At 43.5% G+C, this 19,306-nt stretch overlaps 1 protein-coding gene across 1 annotated transcript in view; it reads left to right on the forward strand.

Moving 5' to 3' along the window:
• Positions 1 to 18,667, forward strand: part of cemip2 (cell migration inducing hyaluronidase 2) — an 83,675-nt gene extending 65,008 nt beyond the window's left edge. Inside the window, exons 16-24 of the mRNA XM_039013268.1 lie at positions 573 to 750; positions 10,689 to 10,904; positions 14,926 to 15,137; positions 15,527 to 15,709; positions 15,941 to 16,163; positions 16,287 to 16,388; positions 16,664 to 16,809; positions 17,000 to 17,106; positions 17,343 to 18,667. Coding sequence (XP_038869196.1) covers positions 573 to 750; positions 10,689 to 10,904; positions 14,926 to 15,137; positions 15,527 to 15,709; positions 15,941 to 16,163; positions 16,287 to 16,388; positions 16,664 to 16,809; positions 17,000 to 17,106; positions 17,343 to 17,539 — 1,564 coding nt within the window. The 3' untranslated portion in view covers positions 17,540 to 18,667. The remainder of the gene's footprint in view (positions 1 to 572; positions 751 to 10,688; positions 10,905 to 14,925; positions 15,138 to 15,526; positions 15,710 to 15,940; positions 16,164 to 16,286; positions 16,389 to 16,663; positions 16,810 to 16,999; positions 17,107 to 17,342) is intronic.
• Positions 18,668 to 19,306: the final 639 nt, after the last annotated feature.

The following is a 19,306-nucleotide window of genomic DNA, read 5'->3' on the forward strand; positions in this document are numbered from 1 at the left end:
AAAAAGGTCATATTTGGTGCCAAACCTGGCATGTCCCCTTTGCCACCCTTTATATAGCAGGACATTTCAAGGGTTTATTAAGGCTTAGAAGTTGTCGTTCATTTAAAGTGGTCGCTCTGGTCGAGCTCGCCTGTGGCCACTACCTCTCCGGAGGTCACAAAACGTGGGAACAGCTAATTGCAGCATGCTCTAGTTTCTCAGATGCCGCCCTCGTTTTTGACGGCCCTGTTACCCCTCTCTGGGATTAATGGGCCTTTTTAGACACTTCCTGACCACCCTGTAACTGCTAGATGTTTGTGTTGTTGTCGCCGCTGATGAGGTCACAGCCAGGATTTTCACAGAGAGTGACACAACAATGTTCCCACTTTGATATCCTTCTGCTATCTAGTTAGACCCCGAGGACAGGCTTTTCCCCGCTAAGACAACGAGCTGATAACCCTAGCAATAGGCCTAATGTTTCTCTCCAGTGTTATAAATAGCTATACATGATTTGTAGGTTGTCAGCTGATCCATTCTGGAAGGTAATTTGAAGTTCATGTATGTTGTGTGACTCTCGCGCTTATTTTTCCAAGGACATTCCCGATCCGTGGCTTCCAGATCTACGATGGTCCTGTTCGGCTCACCCAGAGCACTTTCCGAAATTACATCCCGACGATGGAGCGCTTCACCAGCGCGGTGGGCTTCAACCTGAAGAACACCTGGCAGCTCACGCCTCGCAACAACCTGTCCAAGCTCAGCTTCCAGCCCACTGTGAGTAGCTAGCACACCACTCCACCTTTCATCCTAGAAGTGGGCACTCATTCACTGCCCCTCATGCATAGAAAAGCATTGGATTGGCGCAAGCAAGGTGGTGCCATATTGTTTATGCCATATTCCTTACACCAGTGAGTCCTTTCCTTTTAAATACAAATCAAATCAAATTTTATTTGTCACATACACATGGTTAGCAGATGTTAATGCGAGTGTAGCGAAATGCTTGTGCTTCTAGTTCTGACAATGCAGTAATAACCAACGAGTAATCTAACCTAACAATTCCACAACTACTACCTTATACACACAAGTGTAAAGGGATAAAGAATATGTACATAAAGATACATGAATGAGTGATGGTACAGAACGGCATAGGCAAGATGCAGTAGATGGTATAGAGTACAGTATATACATATGAGATGAGTAATGTAGGGTATGTAAACATAAAGTGGCATAGTTTAAAGTGGCTAGTGATACATGTATTACATAAAGATGGCAAGATGCAGTAGATGATATAGAGTACAGTATATACATATACATATGAGATGAGTAATGTAGGGTATGTAAACATTATATTAATGTTTACGAGGGGGAGTGTACGAGTGTACACTTTGGGAGAAGTGCCATTGTTCTCCCCCTTCTTTCAAATACTGACAGAATAATGATGTTACGAAATATACAGTACCCGTCAAAAGTTTGGAGACACCTACTCATTTCAGGGATTTTCTTTATTTTTGCTATTTTCTACGTTGTAGATTAAAAGTGAAGACATCAAACTATGAAATAACACATATGGAGTCATTTAGTAACCAAAGTGTTAAACAAATCTAAATATATTTTATATTTGAGATTCTTCAAAGTAGCCACGTTTTGCCTTGATGTCAGCTTTGCACACTCTTTGCATTCTCTCAACCAACTTCATGAGGTAGTCACCTGGAATGCATTTCAATTAACAGTTGTGCTTTGTTAAAAGTTAATATGTGGAATTTCTTTCCTTAACTTCTTACGGCTGAGATCGGCTGGGATCCCGTAAACGGGATCGACTTGACAACAGCCAGTGAAAGTGCTGGGCACCAAATTCAAACAGAAATCTCATAATTAAAATTCCTCAAACATGCACGTATTTTACACCATTTTAAAGATACACTTGTTGTTAATCCCACCACAGTGTCCGATTTCAAAAAGGCTTTATGACGAAAGCACACCATCTGATTATGTTAGGTCAGTACCTAGTCACAGAAAAACACAGCCATTTTTCCAGCCAAAGAGAGGAGTCACAAAAAGCAGTAATAGAGAGAAAATGAATCACTAACCTTTGATGATCTTCATCAGATGACACTCATAGGACTTCATGTTACACAATACATGTATGTTTTGTTCGATAAAGTTCATATTTATATCCAAAAATCTTAGTTTACATTGGCGCGTTATGTTCAGTAATGTTTTGCCTCCAAAACATGTGGTGATTTTGCAGAGAGCCACATCAATTTACAGAAATACTCATAATAAACATTGATAAAAGATACAAGTGTTATACATGGAACTTTAGATAAACTTCTCCTTAATGCAACCGCTGTGTCAGATTTCAAAAAAACTTTACGGAAAAAGCACACCATGCAATAATCTGAGTACGGCGCTCAGACACAAAAACAAGCCATACAGGTATCCGCCATGTTGTGGAGTCAACAGATGTCAGAAATAGCATTATAAATATTCACTTACCTTTGATGATCTTCATCAGAATGCACTCCCAGGAATCCCAGTTCCACAATAAATGTTTGTTTTGTTCGATAAAGTCCATCATTTATGTCCAAATACCTCTTTTTTGTTTGCGTGTTTAGTACACAATCCAATCTCAGGAGGCGCAATCCAATCTCAGGAGGAGTATAGAATCAATCTTTAGGATGTTTTTATCATAAGTCTTCAATAATGTTTCAACCGGAGAATTCCTTTGTCTGTAGAAATGCAATGGAACGCAGCTAACTCTCACTCGCTCGTGGCACTCTGCCAGACCCCTGATTCAAACAGCTCTCATTCCCCCCTCCTTCACAGTAGAAGCATCAAACAAGGTTCACATCTAGTGGAAGCCTTAGGAAGTGCAATATGACCCCATAGACACTGTATATTCGATAGGCAATGACTTGAAAAACTACAAACCTCAGATTACCCACTTCCTGGTTGGATTTTTTCTCAGGTTTTTGCCAGCCATAAGAGTTCTGTTATACTCACAGACATCATTCAAACAGTTTTAGAAACTTCAGAGTGTTTTATACCCAATAGTAATAATAATATGCATATATTATCATCTGGGACAGAGTAGGAGGCAGTTTACTATGGGCACGCAATTCATCCAAAAGTGAAAATGCTGCCCCCTATCACAAAGAAGTTAACGGGATTGCAGCCATAAGAAGTTAAGAACAAATTCTTGTTTACAAGGACAGCCTACTCCTTCCTCCCCTCGGGGAATTGAACCCCGGTATCCCGCACAACACATGAATTCTTTAGCTAAATATCCCAGTACTGTACTCCCGACCGCCACGTTGTACAGCGCCATATTTTCCGTTCCATCCTAACAGAAACCCGGAGGGTTTTTCTTGGAATAGAAACACCATAATATTAATCAAATGAATTAAACAACATTTCTTAAAACGAGTCCCATATACTATGTTCTTACAAACAAGGTTTTAAAATCTCTAGTACAGCTACTATTGATGGCTATCAAATGCTTCTCAAAGATGCCATCTGGTGGTCAAACTAGCACTAGCTAGCATTAATGCTATCAGTGGTTCACACTTCAATAACGTGCCATAGAATTCTGCTGCACCATGCAAGCTGCACCGCGGTATGCTGCAACTTTTAAAGGACAAACCACTGTATGTGGGAACTCCTTCAAGACTGTTGGAAAGCATTCCTCATGAAGCTGGTTGAGAGAATGCCAAGAGTGTGCAAATCTGTCATCAAGACAAAGGGTGGCTACTTTGAAGATTCAAAAATAAAAAATATATTTTAGTTTTACAATTTTTTGCTTACTACATGATTCCATATCTGTTATTTCATAGTTTTGATGTCTTCACTATTATTCTAAAATGTAGAAAATAGTAAAAATAAACACCCTTGAATGAGTAGGAGTGTCCAAACGTTTAACCTGTACTGTATGTCTGACAAAGGTCACCGACTGAAACATTAGTGTTTATAGAGTCTAGAACTTACATCTGCTTTTTTGAACGTTTTTATAATTCCCCTCTGAGGGTCCTTGTTAAGATTTAGTGGCACTTGTGCTTTCACTGACGGCTTTGTTTTTAGAGTGCAGGGATCAGACACTGTTTTCCTGCACATGCTCTCCTTCCGTCTGTTTCTTTTTTTCCCCTGTTGGTTCGGTCCCATCTGTTGGTAGAATCCCCTTTGCCCTGGAACACAGCAGAGCTCAGAGTTACGGAGTTGGCACAGACAGACAGACAGACAGACAGACAGACAGACAGACAGACAGACAGACAGACAGACAGACAGACAGACAGACAGACAGACAGACAGACAGACAGACAGACACTGTGACTGAAAGAGACACTGTCTGAAAGAGAGGGAGAGAAACACTGACTAAAAGAGAGAAAGAAACACTGTGGCTGAAAGGGAGAGACACTGACTAAAAGAGAGAAAGAAACACTGTGACTGAAAGGGAGAGACACTGACTAAAAGAGAGAAGGAAACACTGTGACTGAAAGGGAGAGACACTGACTGAAAGAGAGAGACACTGACTGAAAGAGAGAGACACTGACTGAAAGGGAGAGACACTGACTGAAAGGGAGAGACACTGACTGAAAGAGAGAGACACTGACTGAAAGAGAGAGACACTGACTGAAAGAGAGAGACACTGACTGAAAGAGAGAAAGAAACACTGTGACTGAAAGAGAGAAAGAAACACTGTGACTGAAAGGGAGAGAGAGAGACACTGACTGAAAGAGACTGTGAATGTGTGTGTGTGAGAGAGACACTGACTGAAAGAGAGAGACACTGACTGAAAGAGACTGTGAATGTGTGTGTGTGAGAGAAGGACTGACTGAAAGAGAGAGACACTGACTGAAAGAGACTGTGAATGTGTGTGTGAGAGAAGGACTGACTGTGAGAGAGAGACTGTGACTGTGAGAGAGACTGTGAGAGAGGAAAAATGGCAAAAGAAGCACAACTGAATTTTTTTTTTTTTTTAAATACCACAGATGACAACTGGTTTGGTGCAGATTGTAAAATTATAAGGAAAAAACTTAGAACACTATCCAACCAAAAGCACAGAGACCCAAATAATGGTGAATTACACCTTCATTACTGTGAGACTTTAAAACTCTATAAACGTACACTCAGGACCAAAAAAGCAAAGTACAACAGCAAGCAGCTGATACTATTTGAGGAGTCTTCTGGCAAAATTGGAAAGAACGAAAGAAAAATCAAAACAAGAGGAATTAGCGATACAAAATGGTGACATATGGACAACCCATTATAAAACACTCTACAACACCGTTCAAATTGACACAAACGCAGAGCAATGCCAAATTCATGAGAAGTTGAATGGATTAGAAAAAGCTATAAAGGACAATCAAATTCCATTGGACTCCCCAATTTCTGACTATAAGAAACTTCAGGCCCTCAAATTTAAAAAAGCATGCGGACCTGATGGTATCCTAAATGAGATGCTCAAACTCACTAGTGCAAAATTTCAATTGGCTATATTAAAACTGTTTAATTTTATCCTGAGTGTAGGTTATTTCCCTGACATCTGGAATTAAGGACTCATAACCCCAATCTTTAAGAACGGAGACAAATTTGACCCTAACAATTACAGAGGCATTTGTGTGAACAATAACCTGGGGAAGGTTTTCTGTAGTGTTATAAAGTTAAGAGTTCTTAACTTCCTTAATAAGCACACTGTGAAAGCCAAATTGGATTTATACCAAAATATCGCACGACTGATCATATTTACACCCTACACACCCTGATAGATAAACATGTCCACCAAAATAATACCAAAATGGACGCTTGCTTTATCGACTTCCAAAAGGCATTTGATTCTATTTGGCATACAGGACTGTTCTACAAAGTTATTGAAAGTGGTGTAGGGGGTAAAACATATGACATAATTAAATCAATGTATACTGGCAATACGTGCAACGTTAAAATTGGCAAGAAAATAACATAGTTCTTTAACCAGGGGCGGGTTAAAGAACATATTGTAAATACTCTTCAATATTTACATCAATGAATTGGCCACTATTTTAGAAAAATCCTCAATCCCTGATGTTAGTCTCCACAATTCAGAGGTTAAATGCCTACTCTTCGCAGATGACCTATGCCTGCTGTCACCCACAGCACATTTTGACACTTGGTTATTGTTGTTGCTGTTGTACCTTTGACAATTTTGATTCTCATTTTTATTTTTATTTTGTAAATATCCAAAATAAGCTTTGGCAATATGTACATTGTTACGTCATGCCAATAAAGCAAATTGAATTGAATTGAATTGACTGACTGTGTGAGAGAGCGAGAGACTGACTGTGTGAGAGACTGACTGTGTGAGAGAGAGCGAGAGACTGACTGTGTGAGAGAGAGCGAGAGACTGACTGTGTGAGAGAAAGAGAGAGCAATAGACTGACTGTGTGAGAGAGAGAAAGACTGACTGTGTGAGAGAGAGAAAGACTGACTGTGTGTGTAAGAGTGAGAGATTGACTGTGTGAGAGAGAGAGATTGACTGTGAGAGAGCAATAGACTGACTGTGTGAGAGAGAGAGCGAGACTGACTGTGTGAGAGAGAGAGCGAGACTGACTGTGTGAGAGAGACTGACTGTGTGAGAGAGAGAGCGAGAGACTGACTGTGTGAGAGAGAGAGCGAGAGACTGACTGTGTGAGAGAGAGAGCGAGAGACTGACTGTGTGAGAGAGAGCGCGAGAGACTGACTGTGTGAGAGAGAGCGCGAGACTGACTGTGAGAGAGAGAGAGAGAGAGAGAGAGAGAGAGAGAGAGAGAGAGAGAGAGAGAGAGAGAGAGAGAGAGAGAGAGAGAGAGAGAGAGAGAGAGAGAGAGAGAGAGAGAGAGAGAGAGAGAGAGAGAGAGAGAGAGAGAGAGAGAGAGAGAGAGAGAGAGAGAGAGAGAGAGAGAGTCTGACTGACTGACTGACTGACTGACTGACTGACTGACTGACTGTGAGAGAGTGACTGATTGACTGACTGACTGTGTGTGAGAGAGTGACTGACTGACTGTGTGTGAGAGAGTGACTGACTGACTGACTGTGTGTGAGAGAGTGACTGACTGACTGACTGTGTGTGAGAGAGTGACTGACTGACTGACTGTGTGTGAGAGAGTGACTGACTGACTGACTGTGTGAGAGAGTGACTGACTGACTGACTGTGTGTGAGAGAGTGACTGACTGACTGACTGTGTGTGAGAGAGTGACTGACTGACTGACTGTGTGTGAGAGAGTGACTGACTGACTGACTGAGAGTGACTGACTGACTGACTGTGTGTGAGAGAGTGACTGACTGACTGACTGTGTGTGAGAGAGTGACTGACTGACTGACTGTGTGTGAGAGAGTGACTGACTGACTGACTGTGTGTGAGAGAGTGACTGACTGACTGACTGAGAGTGACTGACTGACTGACTGAGAGTGACTGACTGACTGACTGACTGACTGACTGACTGACTGACTGACTGACTGTGTGTGTGTGTGAGAGAGAGAGTGACTGACTGACTGACTGACTGTGTGAGAGAGAGTGACTGACTGACTGTGTGTGTGAGAGAGAGAGAGTGACTGTGTTGGAGTGCCCTCTAGTGTCAGGCTTGACTCAGCTCGAAACATCCATTTTCAAAATGTCTTTCAAGGACTTTGTTGAACGCTCTTCTCTGACACCTGGGTCGTTTTCACTAGGAACGTTTTGCTACGATGTACATTAATGAATACGACTCTAACATACATTCAGCTCAACTCTCAAATACTGTCGACCTACAAGATCAGAGTTAGGAAACCTACACACAAAGTTGTGCATCAATCACTTTCTAGGCCATACATATCATCGTTGTAAGTCGCTGGTTGTGTTGTAGTATCAAATCAAAATTTATTCAAATCAAATTTTATTTGTCACATACACATGGTTAGCAGATGTTAATGCGAGTGTAGCGAAATGCTTGTGCTTCTAGTTCCGACACTGCAGTAATAACCAACGAGTAATCTAACCTAACAATTTCACAACAACTACCTTATACACACAAGTGTAAAGGGATGAAGAATATGTACATAAAAATATATGAATGAGTGATGGTACAGAACGGCATAGGCAAGATGCAGTAGATGGTATAGAGTACAGTATATACATATGAGATGAGTAATGTAGGGTATGTAAACATTATATGTTTTGTTTAAAGTGGCTAGTGATTTTTTTTTTTTACATCAATTTTTCCATTATTAAAGTGGCTGGAGTTGAGTCAGTATGTTGACAGCAGACACTCAATGTTAGTGGTGGCTGTTTAACAGTCTGATGGCCTTGAGATAGAAGCTGTTTTTCAGTCTCTCGGTCCCTGCTTTGATGCACCTGTACTGACCTCGCCTTCTGGATGATAGCGGGGTGAACAGGCAGTGGCTCGGGTGGTTGTTGTCCTTGATGATCTTTATGGCCTTCCTGTGACATCGGGTGGTGTAGGTGTCCTGGAGGGCAGGTAGTTTGCCCCCGGTGATGCGTTGTGCAGACCTCACTACTCTGTGGAGAGCCTTACGGTTGTGGGCGGAGCAGTTGCCGTACCAGGCGGTGATACAGCCCGACAGGATGCTCTCGATTGTGCATCTGTAAAAGAGTGCTTTTGGTGACAAGCCGAATTTCTTCAGCCTCCTGAGGTTGAAGAGGCGCTGCTGCGCCTTCTTCACCACACTGTCTGTGTGGGTGGACCAATTAAGTTTGTCCGTGATGTGTACGCCGAGGAACTTAAAACTTACTACCCTCTCCACTACTGTCTCGTCGATGTGGATAGGGGGGTGCTCCCTTTGCTGTTTCCTGTAGTCCACAATCATCTCCTTTGTTTTGTTGACGTTGAGTGTGAGGTTATTTTCCTGACACCACACTCCGAGGGCCCTCACCTCCTCCCTGTAGGCCGTCTCGTCGTTGTTGGTAATCAAGCCTACCACTGTAGTGTCGTCTGCAAACTTGATGATTGAGTTGGAGGCGTGCATGGCCACGCAGTCGTGGGTGAACAGGGAGTACAGGAGAGGGCTCAGAATGCACCCTTGTGGGGCCCCAGTGTTGAGGATCAGCGGGGTGGAGATGTTGTTACCTACCCTCACCACCTGGGGGCGGCACGTCAGGAAGTCCAGTACCCAGTTGCACAGGGCGGGGTCGAGACCCAGGGTCTCGAGCTTGATGACGAGTTTGGAGGGTACTATGGTGTTAAATGCTGAGTTGTAGTCGATGAACAGCATTCTCACATAGGTATTCCTCTTGTCCAGATGGGTTAGGGCAGTGTGCAGTGTGGTTGCGATTGCGTCGTCTGTGGACCTATTGGGGCGGTAAGCAAATTGAAGTGGGTCTAGGGTGTCAGGTAGGGTGGAGGTGATATGGTCCTTGACTAGTCTCTCAAAGTACTTCATGATGACGGAAGTGAGTGCTACGGGGTGGTAGTTGTTTAGCTCAGTTACCTTAGCTTTCTTGGGAACAGGAACAATGGTAGCCCTCTTGAAGCATGTGGGAACAGCAGACTGGGATAAGGATTGATTGAATATGTCCGTAAACACACCAGCCAGCTGGTCTGCGCATGCTCTGAGGACGCGGCTGGGGATGCCGTCTGGGCCTGCAGCCTTGCGAGGGTTAACACGTTTAAATGTTTTACTCACGTCGGCTGCAGTGAAGGAGAGTCCACAGGTTTTGGTAGCGGGCCGTGTCAGTGGCACTGTATTGTCCTCAAAGCGAGCAAAGAAGTTGTTTAGTCTGTCTGGGAGCAAGACATCCTGGTCCGCGACGGGGCTGGTTTTCTTTTTGTAATCCGTGATTGACTGTAGACCCTGCCACATACCTCTTGTGTCTGAGCCGTTGAATTGCGACTCTAATTTGTCTCTATACTGACGCTTAGCTTGTTTGATTGCCTTGCGGAGGGAATAGCTGCACTGTTTGTATTCGGTCATGTTTCCGGTCACCTTGCCCTGGTTAAAAGCAGTGGTTCGCGCTTTCAGTTTCGCGCGAATGCTGCCATCAATCCACGGTTTCTGGTTTGGGAATGTTTTAATAGTTGCTGTGGGTACGACATCGCCGATGCACTTGCTAATAAACTCCCTCACCGAATCAGCGTATTCGTCAATGTTGTTGTTTGACGCAGTGCGGAACATATCCCAGTCCACGTGATCGAAGCAATCTTGAAGCGTGGAATCAGATTGGTCGGACCAGCGTTGAACAGACCTGAGCGCGGGAGCTTCCTGTTTTAGTCTCTGTCTATAGGCTGGGAGCAACAAAATGGAGTCGTGGTCAGCTTTTCCAAAAGGAGGGCGGGGGAGGGCCTTATATGCGTCGCGGAAGTTAGAATAACAATGATCCAGGGTTTTACCAGCCCTGGTAGCACAATCGATATTCTGATAGAATTTAGGGAGTCTTGTTTTCAGATTAGCCTTGTTAAAATCCCCAGCTACAACGAATGCAGCCTCAGGATATGTGGTTTCCAGTTAACATAGAGTCAAATAAAGTTCGTTCAGGGCTGTCGATGTGTCTGCTTGGGGGTGAATATATGCGGCTGTGATTATAATCGAAGAGAATTCTCTTGGTAGATAATGCGGTCGGCATTTGATTGTGAGGAATTCTAAGTCAGGTGAACAGAAGGACTTGAGTTCCTGTATGTTGTTATGATCACACCACGTCTCGTTAATCATAAGGCATACCCCCCCGCCCCTCTAGTGTGTGTATATCTTAACCTATTGTCTGTGACAGGTGGATCTGAGGGTGTTCTTCGGGCATCCGGGCCAGTGGTTCGAGGAGAATGATCTGGACGGGGATAAGAACTCCATCTTCCATGACGTGGACGGCTCTGTGACGGGCTACAGGGACGTGTATGTGGGCAGAGCAGACAACTACCTGATCCGTCACCCCGACTGTGTCAACATCACCCAGGGGAACGGGTTGGTCTGCAGTGGCACCTACTCTCAGGTACAGGGGGGGCGCATTTGTCATAATGCCTATCACCAGTGACTTTATTCACTGCTTAGGTTAGTTTCCTGTATCAGAAGGTCGGCTGGACCTCACTAAAGTCCCGTAGATCACTTCAATACTCCCTTCTTGTTTATTAAGCTCTGCTCCACAAGCTTCCAACATATCTCACTTCCCTGTTGAAATATGAGATACCAAACCCGTTCATAGGGTTGGCTAACTCTTGGGGTATTTTTGGGAGGCATTTTTATATCGTCATACCGTACATTTCTCTCAATCCGAGATATACGGTATTATTGGTTTAGTCCATAAGGGGGCGCCAAAAAATAAAAATGCTTTTACCAGAATGCTAACAAAATTAGCACAAGTAATAGTGAATGTCAATAGAGGCCGCTAGCTAAATATGCTAACGAGTGCAAACGAGAGAAAAAAAATATTTGCAAAGACAGGCAATCCATCTTATGAAGTTCAACATCCAGTGCATTCGGAAAGTATTCAGACCTCTTGACTTTTTCCACATTTTGTTACGTTACAGCCTTATTCTAAAATTGATTAAATAAATAAAAATCTATCTACACACAATACCCCATAATGACAATGCGAAAACAGATTTTTATAAATTTTTGCAATTGTATTAAAATTAAAAACAGATACCTTATTTACATACCGGTAACTATTCAGACCCTATGCTATGAGACTCGAAATTGAGCTTGGGTGCATCCTGTTGCCGTTGATCATCCTTGAGATGTTTCTACAACTTGGAGTCCACCTGTGGTAAATTCAATTGATTGGACATGATTTGGAAAGGCGCACAACTGTCTATATAAGGTCCCACATTTGACAGTGCATGTCAGAGAAAAAACCAAGCCATGAGATCGAAGGAATTGTCAGTAGAGCCCCCCGAGACTGGATTGTGTCGAGGCATAGATCTGGGTAAGGGTACCAAAAATGTCTGCAGCATTGAAGGTCCCCAAGAACACAGTGGCCTCCATCATTCTTAAATGGAAGAAGTTTGGAACCACCAAGACTCTTCCTAGAGCTGGCCGTCCGGCCAAACTGAGCAATCGAGGGAGAAGGGCCTTGGTCAGGGAGGTGACCAAGAACCTGATGAATACTCAGACAGCTCTCCAGAGTTCTTCTGTGAAGATGGGAGAACCTTCCAGAAGGACAACCATCTCTGCTGCAGTCCATCATTCAGGCCTTTATGGTAGAGTGGCCAGACGGAAGCCACTCCTCAGTAAAAGGCACATGACAGCCTGCTTGGAGTTTGCCAAAAGGCACCTAAAGGACTCTCAGACCATGAGAAACAAGATTCTCTGGTCTGATGAAACCGAGATTGAACTCTTTAGCCTGAATGCCAAGCATCACGTCTGGAGGAAACCTGGCAGCATCATGCTGTGGGGATGTTTTTCAGCGGCAGGGACTGGGAGACTAGTCAGGATCGAGGGAAAGATGAATGGAGCGAAGTACACAGATATCCTTGATGAAAACCTGCTCCAGAGCGCTCAGGACCACAGACTGGGGCGAAGGTTCACCTTCCAACCAGACAACAACCCTAAGCACACAGCCAAGACAACGCAAGAGTGGCTTCAGGACAAGTCTCAATGTCCTTGAGTGGCCCAGCGAGAGCCCGGACTTGAACCCGATCGAACATCTCTGGAGAGACCTGAAAATAGCTGTGCAGCAACGCTCTCCATCCAACCTGACAGAGCTTGAGAGGATCTGCAGAGAAGAATGGGAGAAACTCCTCAAATACAGGTGTGCAGAGCTTGTAGCGTCATACCCAAGAAGACTTGAGGCTGTAATCACTGCCAAAGGTGCTTCATTAAAGTACTGAGTAAAGGGTCTGAATACTTATGTAAGTGTGATAAAAATTCTAAACAGTTTTTGCTTTGTCATTGTGGGGTATTGATGAGGGGAAAAGCTAATGTAATCCATTTTAGAATAAGGCTGTAACCATAACAATATGTGGAAACAGTCAAAGGGTCTGAATACTTTCCAAATGCACTGTGTAGAGGTAGGAGCTACCGAATGTAATTTTTGTTGAGTTTGGACATTTACAAGCGAATGTGAATGAGAGAGATTTTGCAAATCAACAAAGTTTTGACGCATGCTTGTCTGAAGGAAAGTCAGTACATTCTGTGTATGTGTGGAGTGTGGAGTCGCAAGGGCAATGGGCCTGCCTGCTCTGCTCGGAGAAGACGGCCGAGAACGTAGCGGAGAAAAAACTAATTCAGCCACCAGCAAGTTACGTTTAATTGTCGCCTTAATGTAGAATTATGCATTTTTTACGCCGGGAAAAAAATATAAAATGCATAAGAAATATCTTGCTGTGATTTTGTAAACACAGATGTAAATTTATTCATATTGTAATTTCTGCTCGTCGTCAGACTAATTTCGTGCTTCAGTTGCACTTCTCCACAATTCACCAACGAGCGTTCTATCAGCAGACAGCGCTCTGACTCAGGTGTAGCCTACTTTTCTCCTGTACTTTTCTCTGTGTAGCTACTTTTCTCCTGTACTTTTCTCTGTGTAGCCTACTTTTCTCCTGTACTTTTCTCTGTGTAGCTACTTTTCTCCTGTACTTTTCTCTGTGTAGCCTACTTTTCTCCTGTACTTTTCTCTGTGTAGCCTACTTTTCTCCTGTACTTTTCTCTGTGTAGCTACTTTTCTCCTGTACTTTTCTCTGTGTAGCTACTTTTCTCCTGTACTTTTCTCTGTGTAGCCTACTTTTCTCCTGTACTTTTCTCTGTGTAGCCTACTTTTCTCCTGTACTTTTCTCTGTGTGGCTACTTTTCTCCTGTACTTTTCTCTGTGTGGCCTACTTTTCTCCTGTACTTTTCTCTGTGTAGCTACTTTTCTCCTGTACTTTTCTCTGTGTAGCCTACTTTTCTCCTGTACTTTTCTCTGTGTAGCCTACTTTTCTCCTGTACTTTTCTCTGTGTGGCTCCTTTTCTCCTGTACTTTTCTCTGTGTGGCTACTTTTCTCCTGTACTTTTCTCTGTACTTTTCTCCGTGTGCCTACTTTTCTCCGGTAATATGAAAGAATTACTTTAGGCAATACATTAGGAAATTTAGCTGGCATTCTTTCTATGATAAACATTAGAAATATGTTGGTCATGCATAGTTTTTGCAAAAAAGACAGCTTTTTCATTGTAAGCTTATTTACTTGTGAGGCTGCCAGCCAAATAGCGGTGCACTTCTGTTGTCATCTGAAGAAAATGAAGCTATTTTCTGCCAAATGTATTGCTTTAATGTATTTTCTGTGAAGGAAACCATAGTTGAACTTCCCTGATTACTTTATTGAAGCAAAAAAAAACACTGTTGACTTGCAATATAAAACGCGACCCCTGTCAATACACAGCTGGACTCACCTGCTCCAGCTTTCTCCCATTGTGCTATTTACAAAGAAACACGTGGCTCAACTGTTCCGGGGTACTTCGGTAAGCTTCATAATGTAAAATAATGTGACAGGTGAAATGAGAACGCAATCTGCTTTATCTCCTCACGTATTGCACAAATTGACTGCAGGTATTTACTTAAAGTACCTACAAATATTAAAGTGTATTGAAAAACTTCTAAGAAATAGTTTCAACTGTATTAAAGGTATTGGAAAAACCATCTCATGGCTATTTGGAAATACCCCGATATACGCTATATCGCCCAAGCGTATGTTGAGGTCCTGCTTGTTTCAACAAAGTTTGGTAAATCCTCCTTTGGTTTTAATGCACCACAGTTATGGAACACCTTACAAAACAAATGACATCTGGATTATCTGGTGCCGATAGGGCCGTTTAAAACTCTGTTGTTTAAAAGAATTCACTGAAGTGTGCAATTGATTATTATAGCTTGTTGTAATAACCTGATGTAATGTATTTATAGCTGTCTTGTAGTTTTATAAAATCTTTTCACCGTTGTAAATGAGGCACTGGTCTCAATTGGATTCACCTGAATAAATAAAAATGTATAAAAGTAGTTACCGAACTCTATTGGTCAACAACTTCTACTGTCTGTCCTCCAGGTGTATATCCAGACCCAGGGAGCTGCCAGCCTCAGTCTGTCCATCAGTAGAGATGAGTACCCTGAGGCTCCCCTGGTGCTGAGAGGTATCAACAGCCAGGGGGCACTGTCCCAGCAGTACCAGCCTATCCTCATGATGAGCAAGAGCTACACCCTGCACTGGAACGGCCCGGCTCCCAGAGAGATTGTCCTCTCCCTCATCAACTTCAACCAGTGAGTGACACATTGGGACTTGTGTGTGGGTGTGTTTCTTTAAAAAGCTGGTTGGTCTGCGTCTTGCACTCTGTCTTGTTTGTCCATATTGAAACGGGTCTTGGTCTCTTCTCATTTTCTATGCAAGGCCTGAGTCTGAAGGGCTCTGCTTTTGACTGTGTGTGTGTGTGTGTGTGTGTGTGTGTGTGTGTGTGTGTGTGTGTGTGTGTGTGTGTGTGTGTGTGTGTGTGTGTGTGTGTGTGTGTGTGTGTGTGTGTGTGTGTGTGTGTGTGTGTGTGTGTGTGTGAATACGTGTGCGATGAAAGGCTATGTTTGCGTTTGTCAGTGGGGTTAGTTCAAAAGCCAGATCTTGAACCTTCATCGTCACCTGTTGTCTCCTCTCTCTTCAGAGGTGACTGGGTGCTGGTGGGCCTCTGCTACCCGCCTGACACCACCTTCCAGGTCATGGCTGATATCAATGACCGCCAGAGCAACACCTTCGATGACATCACTGACTACGGGCCCTTGTCCTCCCTCGCCGAACTGGAGAAGAAGCCGCTGGAGAGGAAGTACTTCTTTGACCGCAGTGTGGGGTGAGAGAGTCACTTTATGCTACTGTCTGTATATCTGCTGGCCCTCTTTCTCTGGGGCCAATCCGAACTTCCAATTAAGTGTCATTTTCACTTAGTCATGCTTTGAAGTCATTTGGAGACTAAGTGAACATTGTCACTAAGTTCTGATTTGCCCCTGTCAGTGTCTCTCTCTCTCTTTGTCCCTCACCTCTCTCTCTCTCGATTGACACCAGCCTCTCTGCTCTGTCCTAGATTGCTGTGGCTGTATTTGCGGGCGAGGCAGAGACGCGACGGCCACAGCTACTGCTCGGTTAAGGGCTGCGAGAGGGTGAAAGTGATGGCCACCACGTCGTCCTCCAAACTGACCTGTAACTGCACGGCCAAGGCCTATCCCAAATACACCAAGGCCCCCTCGGCAGTGGTCCCCATGCCCACCCTCAGCACCCAACCTTGCAGGGACTGTGGAGCCTCCCAGGTCAGTCTACTAGCCCCCCCCCCCCCCCGTCACACACACACTTTCATTGTTACATTATTATTTGTATTGGAAAAGGCTTGAGCACATTAAAGCCCTGCTTTGAATCTGTGTGTTTTCTGGTAGCTGGTGTTTTCCAGTGACCCGTGGAATGCCTACCTCCAAACTCAGATCAAATCTCTCAGCAGCAAGGAGCAGCATAGTGGAGACACACAGTCCTTTATCACTGTGAGTACCACAGGTTTGAAATAACATGTTAGTACGTAATGTGTTTTTGTCGAGTACATTGTCCCTGTGCATGTTGTTGGTGTGTTGATTTTTCTCTGCTCTCGACGCAGTTGTTTCCGTATAACGTTCATAATAATGTCCATCAAAAAAGCCATTCTAAATGTGTATTGAATGTTTATGACTAGAAAAGCACCATTCATGTTTTAAATCTGTATGTGGTGTAGCTTTCCGGGGTACTTCTTATCCACTTTTCTACAATGTCTTTTTTTCCTCAGGTGAACAGTGAGACATTCTCCTTCACACAGCCAGGCTTCTTCCTGGTCTCTGTGGACGCCTGCTCTGGAAAAGTCACAAAGAAGTCATCTTTCTCCAAAATGGACTCTAAAATGGAGCAGTATTTTAAAACTGGAATACCAAAGAGGTGAGGGGAAGGGATTAGACCCTTTGCTGGTTGGAGTTAGAACTCAATTGGTGGTCTGTTGCAGACCTGGGTTGAACTACTATTCAAGTGTTTTTTTCTTGTCTGGAAGAACTTTTGGCATTTTGATGAAAGACATTTGTCTTGATTGTGAATCGATGAATCCTAATTGGTTATATTCTCTTATGACTAGGTCAATAGTGCTTCTGGGCACGCGAGGGCAGCCTGATGGCTTAGCCGGTGTTGCACCGTATCTGGTCCCCCTGGGCATGGCCAAGGCAGCAGATCTGCAGAGTAAAGGTTGGTGTCACTTTCAGGTGGTTCCCTTTCGCGGGTGCAATTACTGTAGGCCAGGTCTGGTTTTTCTATCCTATTCTCTGGCCCTGTTTCCCTCTTTTGTCACTGTTTCCCTCTTTTTACCCCTCCTCTCTTCCTGCTGTCTCTCCAACTGTTTTTTGTCTGCAATGTATACTTTTCATTCTGTCTCTGCTCACCTCATTACAGTATTTTCCACATGACACTTTTTTCTCTCACAGAGAGCCTGGTGTTTTGGGGGTTCCAGGGTGGCTCTTCCCCCCATCCGTGGGCATCTATCCTAGCTGGGCAGGGTGAGGAGGGGCTGGGGCTGCAGGAGCGCTACCTCCCCCTGGGCCTGGAGGCCTACGGCTGCACACAGACCAGCACACGCACACGCAGAGACATGGAGCTACTTAGGACCGCCACAGGACCATAGTGACCAATGAGAACACAACTTAACCAAAACACAACCAACCAGCGAATGAATGTGAACTTTTATTATTTTATTGGCAAAGATGTTTACTAATTTGTGTGTGTGTGTGTGTGTGTGTGTGTGCGCGTGCGCACATGCCTGCCTGGGTGTGGTGTAGTGGGATGTGTGTGTGGGGCATGGGGAGGGTCTGCAGATGCATGAAAATATGCACTTTCCTAGTCACATAATTTGCAATATCAGCCAGTCATCTCACGGAGCCATGAATTCATATTCAGCCTTCAATGAAAACAACCAAAAAGACCCTGCACATCTGCCATATTTCAACAAATTAGACTGGGAACAGGAAATCAATGGGGGATGGAAAGCAGATGAACAAAGTAACCACATCAAACTGGTGTGGTCTGTCACTCCTATCCAGTTCCCCCTGATGGGGTTCTGTCTCAGGCCAGTCTTTGACCGGTCTGCTGCTCACCACATCCATAGACGAAACGCATCATTAAGAAGAGGACTGACAAAGCAAACCAAAGGAAAAACACTTATTATTCCACTTTCCCCCCCCCTGTCTGTTTCCTTGCATGCCCCTGGTGGGGGGGGGGAGTTTTGTTCAGCTACTAGATCTGTTGAAATGGGATTTTACTAAACTTTTTTGTTGTTATATTTATTTGATCTCTAGACAGTGACACTTTCCCCAGGGCTAGCTACGCGTGCAGCAGAGATGGGCTGTTCCTCTTCTTTTTCTTCTCATTATCTCACCATTGAAACGGTGTTCCCAACTCATTTACCTTTTAGTATGGTTATGTGCACTCCCCTGCGGATTTATTTGGACGTTGAAGCTAAAATGTTTCATTTGGCTCTATACTATAGCAAATGTGTTATGAGGCGACAGTACAGAATGTCACCTTTTATTTGAGGGTATTTTCATACATCTGTTTTGAGGTTTAGAAATGAATGCTCTTTATGTACAATATCTAGTCCCCCCCCATTTGAAGGTGGATAAGTATTTGGACAATTTCACTTGTAGTGTATTAAATTGAGTCGAAAACATTTAGTATTTGGTCTCATATTCATACAGTAGCACGCAATGACTATATCAAGCTTGTGACTACACACTTGTTGGATGCATTTGCAATTGGTTTTGGTTGTGTTTCGGATTATGTTGTGCCCAGTAGAAATGAATGGTAAATAATGTGTTGTGTCATTTTGGAGTCACTTTTATTGTAAATATGAGTAGAAGGTTAGCATTTTTGGGGGGTATGACATGTATGCCTTTAACTTTCTCACTCATCATTATTCACGATTCATTCATGATTGTCCGTAAACATGGTAGGATCCAAGTGTTGAGATAATATTATATTTTGAATTACAATAAACGTGACTCCAAAATGACAATACATTATTTAGCATCCGTTTCTAGTGGGCAGAACATAATCCGAAACACAACCAAAACAAACTGCAAATGCATCCAGCAAGTTTGTAGAGTCGCAGGCTTGATGTAAACATTGCATGCTAGGAATATGGGACCAAATCCAAAAATGATTGACTACATGTAATGCACTAAGTGAATTGTCCAAATGCTTATGACACCTTTAAATGGGGGGACTAGATGCATAAATTGCATTCATTTCTAAACAGTTAAACGTATGAAAATACCCTCAAATAAAAGGTGGCATTCTATACTGTAGTGTGATATAAACATTTGATCTCAAATCCAAAATGCTGGAGTATAAAGACAAATTAGAAGTTTTGCCTTCCCTTTCCAAATCAATATCT

The sequence above is a fragment of the Salvelinus namaycush genome, chromosome 18, assembly GCF_016432855.1.
Source record: "Salvelinus namaycush isolate Seneca chromosome 18, SaNama_1.0, whole genome shotgun sequence".
NCBI classification, from domain to species: Eukaryota; Metazoa; Chordata; class Actinopteri; order Salmoniformes; family Salmonidae; genus Salvelinus; species Salvelinus namaycush.